The 5145-nt window shown below is 40.5% G+C and overlaps 1 protein-coding gene across 1 annotated transcript in view; it reads left to right on the forward strand.

The window, feature by feature from the left end:
* The first annotated feature begins 4493 nt into the window (after window positions 1-4493).
* The window catches only part of LOC149045364 (uncharacterized), a 2700-nt gene continuing 2048 nt past the window's right edge, over window positions 4494-5145 (forward strand). The window contains exon 1 of the mRNA XM_089208117.1: window positions 4494-4709. Within this exon, the coding sequence (XP_089064243.1) occupies window positions 4540-4709 (170 nt within the window). The 5' untranslated portion in view covers window positions 4494-4539. The remainder of the gene's footprint in view (window positions 4710-5145) is intronic.

Below are 5145 nucleotides of genomic sequence, written 5' to 3' on the forward strand. Positions count from 1 at the left end.
CGCACTGTCTAGGAACATGATCCATGGAGGTGTACCAAGTGAAATCGAAGGAGAACTACAAAACATACAGAGAGTATAGTTTACGAACTAACCGACCAATGGAATTTACTTTATTTATAGACTATAACTGGGTCGCCTTGACTGATTAAAACCCACCCCTCTCCTCCCTCGGAGAATATTTAAAGCTAGATAGGAAGTACACCAGCAAATGAAATTTTTTCTGATTTTTTTCTTGCTTGTTAGATTTAAGCAGAGTGCGAGTGGCTTACTTCTGGCTACAGGTGTGGCTGCGAGAGGTTTGGACATACCAGCTGTTGAGCATGTAATTCACTATCAAGTCCCGAAGGACCCTGATGTAAGTACGTGTAAGTATGTGTGTAAGGTTGGTTAGCTTGTGCAGTTGGTTAGCCTGTGCGGCAGGCGGGAACGGGAGCGATTGCTTTTTGGCGGCAGTGCTTTCATTCTCCGCAAAACTCTACCCTGACAAAAGGCTTCGGAAGTCACGCTGCTTCAACCAACCATGCGTTGACCAAGGTGTGGACTACAAGTCTCAACTGTAAGAGAAGCTCAACCAGAATGTGGATAGCAAAGTTCGAACGTAGTCGACGCCCGAATTCTTTATTTACCTCTAAATTTATTTTTTTGCATTTATTTACTTATTTCTAAATCTTTGTTTTGTTTCCGATTTGAGGTAATGTGCGAGGTTCACCAACCGAAATCAAACATAATTCATTTAAGTTAATGAGTTTTGATTTAGGAAGAAATTGATTGTTCTCGAAATGCAGTTTATATGAGAGGAGCAGTTTGTTATTGTTTATCGTCCTCAGTTGTATCTCATTTAATAATGAACTGTTGTGTAATGATGTAACCACAATGTAAGTATTAACTTTAGCGCAACCATCTCATGTGATCCTGCGTTCCTAAATTCTTTCTCTGTGTTTGTTAACAGCTTTACATTCACTGCAGTGGACGGACAGCTAGAGCAAGCAGGGAAGGTCTGAGTGTCGTTCTTGTTGGCCCAGAAGAAATGGGATCATACAAGAAAATTATGAAGACGCTTTATGGAGGTGATGTGTCTTTATTATCTCCAACGTATCTCTTTAACAGTTAAACTCTAAAAGGTTATTTGGAAATCCCCCTCAGTTTGAGGTGCCATTCGTCTAAATTTCCTTTTTAGTTAGATAAATCTTTACGACTTAGGGACCGGTCATTATTTATCGCCTGGGGGGGGGGGGGTCGGAGTATTTTTGTTGTCACATCGGAGCATTTACCTGATCCCCCGTAGAGTATCTAGTTTTTTAGAGATCCCCCCTTATCGGTAGTGGAAAGTTTCATGATCCCCCCCCCCCTTTTCTCCCAGCCACCGCCAAATAACTTTTTGAATATGCAAGTAATATTTTAATAGTGGTACTTACGTCTCATGGACCTTGAACCACAACGGTAAATATTTGCTCGTCAGATACGAACTGAATTGTCGAGGAAGTGCCAATCTCAGGCTGTTCATCCAAATCCACGAAAACATAGTCATCGTCGCTCTCTGCCTCTCCACTTTCGGATTCTTCATCCTCGGATTCCACGTCATCTTCATCACTCGACAGTTCTTCTGTTATCACAGTCTCTTTATTCTGTCGGTAATAGTGACATCGAATGGCCTTCACTTTGTCAAGTTTCCGACCCACAGTCGTCACACCATACTTGTTGAGATACAGGTCTAGTTCTCTTACCCGCAACTTTTCAACTTTGCCACCCTCGATGAGGTTATCCCATTGAAAGTCCTTGTACGTTCGTTCGGCCTCTTGCCTTCTTCTCTCCTGAGCTGCTCTTGTTCTGATGTCCTTTCGGATCTCAATATCCTTCAAATGATTAACATATGCAATGACGTGCTTCTCTTCCACATTATATTTTGAGCAGAAGCTCTTCATGGTATCCTGATCGTTTCTGATACTGTCAGAATGTTCCTCGTACAGATCTTTAATACATTTTCTTGGAAGGTAATCATCTGGTGTCCTGCCCGTCGATTCCGTCTGATAGATATCCATGCAATCACCCGGGGTCCCGGCGCGACCTAAAATTCCTTTTTTTTTGGTCTGATCCCCCCCCATTATGCTTGTCAATTACGGCTGATCCCCCCTAAAGGTCTTCAAAAAACCATGTGATCCCCCCCTAAATACTCCGACCCCCCCCCCCCCAACCAGGCGATAAATAATGACCGGTCCCTTAACGTTAGTATGCATATTCTCCATGCATACTGTTCTTTATATATTTCTTAAGGTGTTGACATGGAGATTTCGTGTAACAATCAAGAGCTTCTTTAGTTGGTGATCATGTCCCCTATTCTCGTGGCTTTAAAGAGAACCTGCATTTTTAAAACAAATACTGGTAAAAGGGCTCAAAATATATCAACTCAAGATATCTGGTCCTTAAAACCATACCTGTGACCTTGTTAATTTTTTTTTCCGCTTTCAAAACTGGCCTTCACGGCAAGTTCGAACTACCCGCGTTCGCCATCTTGTTAGGTAAGCAAGGCATTTTGGGTTGATGACGTGTAATGGTTGCTCCGTTCATTCGTAGTTGGGTTATTGGGGTTTTCCCTAGCAAAATGGTTAATAGCGGAGCATTCAAGTGCATAAGTCGGGTAAAAACCAAGCAGGATATTAAGCTTCGCTTTGGTAGCTCGCCAAAATACAAGTTATTGACGTTCATGGATTCATACCATTGGAAGGACATTTCTTCCAAAAGATTTGCGTGTGCGTTCGGAGCATTTCGAGGACCATTGCCTCCATAGATCATACCTAATGCGAGTACGGATAGCTTTGTTAACAGAAGGAGGATTGGATACCCATTTGATAACAAGGTTAGAGGTTAATTTTAAGCACCCAATATCTTGTGTTTGATACATTTATAGTCTTTTGAGAAATATTTACTTGGGTGTGACAGTCGTTAGGAGAAGTTGGAGGTTGGTCACTCTTATGGATCACAGGGTTAAGAAAATTTGTTATTGCACGAAGATGATACCCCTCTAGTTGATAAATATTTCTTTTAGCTGCAACAAATATTTTAGGAGGAAAAGGTACATCTAGGAGTTTACTCAGCCCGACTACAATTTCACCCTTTACACCCTTAAAAATCAGTTTGCATTTTCTCCACACCATTTTCCATGAATTTTCTATGGAACTAACAAAGAGAATTTTTTTAAAAATCAAGAGTTTCTTTAGGTGGTCGTTCCCTGTATTCTCGTGACCTTTATGTTTGATTCAGGAGTGATGCTGTCAGAAGAAACTAGATGCCAGTCATGAATAGGCGTTTAAGGGTTAACTTATAGTCTCTCGTGTCGTTCGTTTGTTTCTTTCATTTTTTTGTTCATATTTGTTTTCTTGATTTTATTCTTTTTAAAATTTTGTGTTGCAGGAAACGAGCTAGACTCCTTTCCAGTTGATGTGTCTTTTATGTCCTCCATTAGGAAAAGAATTTCTCTCGCCAAGCAAATTGACAAAGAAGAACACAAGTAGGTGAAGATGAAAAAACAAAAACAAAAACAGAGAAATATGGCAATTATCTTTTGGGTAGCCCTTGGTTTGTTTTGTTTTTTTGTTTGTTTGCTTTTTCGCTTAAGAAAAAGGCCCAATTTGACAGTCGAACTTGACAGCTCAGCATTTTTCTGCACAAAGAATTGTTCACGCGGTTATGGTTACTATACTACCAGCCTCAACATCAGTCTTAGGTGGTTTGGGCTTGAATGCATTTATTGTCAGAAAACATTTCAACGGAACGGGCGGAACTGGTGTTCTGGAACTTTACTGTCTTGAAGGTTTGATGTCACATTTTATACACTGTCCTGTTCAGTTTATTTTCCTTAAAAAAGTTTTTTTACAGACTGGAAGATCTCGGAGATCAGGGAGAAAGGAAAGAGCGACAAGTAAAGCTGAAGCAATTGAAAGGTAATCAACCTTTAGTTAAGGCAGACAATGGTTGTACTGACAGTCCCACCAAGAACAATGGATCTTGCAGGCTGATAATATCTTAGTTCAATCAAAATAGGTTACGTTTGGCTTGTAGTAGTAGGGTGGGGTGAGGATTATTGTTCCCATGGTTCTTATGTTTGAGTTCTATGTGAAAGGAAAGTATGAAAAGGTAGAGAACAGTCTTGATTTCCAGCCTTGTGTGGGTTAGCGTTAGCTTAGCCTGAGTCGAGTGCTTCTTTCATTTATTAATACAATTCTTATAGAATCTACATCTGCCGTTTTATTTTACATGTTCGTTTTATTTCGGTATCCACAGCCGAAATGAATTTGGAAGATAACGGCAAAGTGGCCGTTGAAGATGTAAGAAGAAAGAAAAGAAACAAGAAAAGCAAAACTTAACGTAACTTGCGTATCCCACATGTTGCAATCAAAAATTGAATTTTAGCAGCACTTAGTAGGATGCCGTCATATACAATAAATTTTGTTGTTACTTACATTCTCTTTCTCTCCATAGCAACAAGGAGAAAGAGGAGGAACTCGAGCATGATCTCCAATCGGCTACACCAAAACTTGAAGAATGGAAGTCGCACATTGTGCGACCTGTTCACCAAGATGCTGCAAAGACCGCTGCAGTCGATGCCCTTTCACAAAGCAGCGTGTTAGACGCAGCGCGATTGGTTTGCCAAAAAAGGAAAGCCCTGGCACATTACTGTTACCATTAACAAAGCAGACAACGAGGAAATTGAGGTTTGTTTAATGTTGAAACAGTACTAGAGTCATTCTTTTTTCCAAGTTAGCATATAACTCTTTAATAAAATCTGAAGGAAAATTCAGTGCAAATTTTTTTTGCACACTGACTGCACGAACGCGAAAATACGAAAAGGCGAGTTTATTCGAGCTCGGACAACTAACTGCCCCGAAGCCAAAACCAAAAAATGTGTCAGAGATTCCGGGTTGAATTTTTGGTTTGTTTTTTTTATTTAACCACTCTAAAATTCTCTTCAGACACGAACCTACATCCATATATTTGATGAGTGCACTCAGAACTGGTTTGCGGTGGCGTCTATAATCGAACACACGTTGACAACACTGGAGGCTTTGAAGCCAAATCTCAGCCAAGTGTAGTTGAGATCAGACAACGCCGGTTGTTACCACTGCGGTTATCTTCTGCTTTCGCTCCCCA

This window comes from Pocillopora damicornis, chromosome 5, assembly GCF_964200805.1.
Source record: "Pocillopora damicornis chromosome 5, jaPocDami1.2, whole genome shotgun sequence".
NCBI classification, from domain to species: domain Eukaryota; kingdom Metazoa; phylum Cnidaria; class Anthozoa; order Scleractinia; family Pocilloporidae; genus Pocillopora; species Pocillopora damicornis.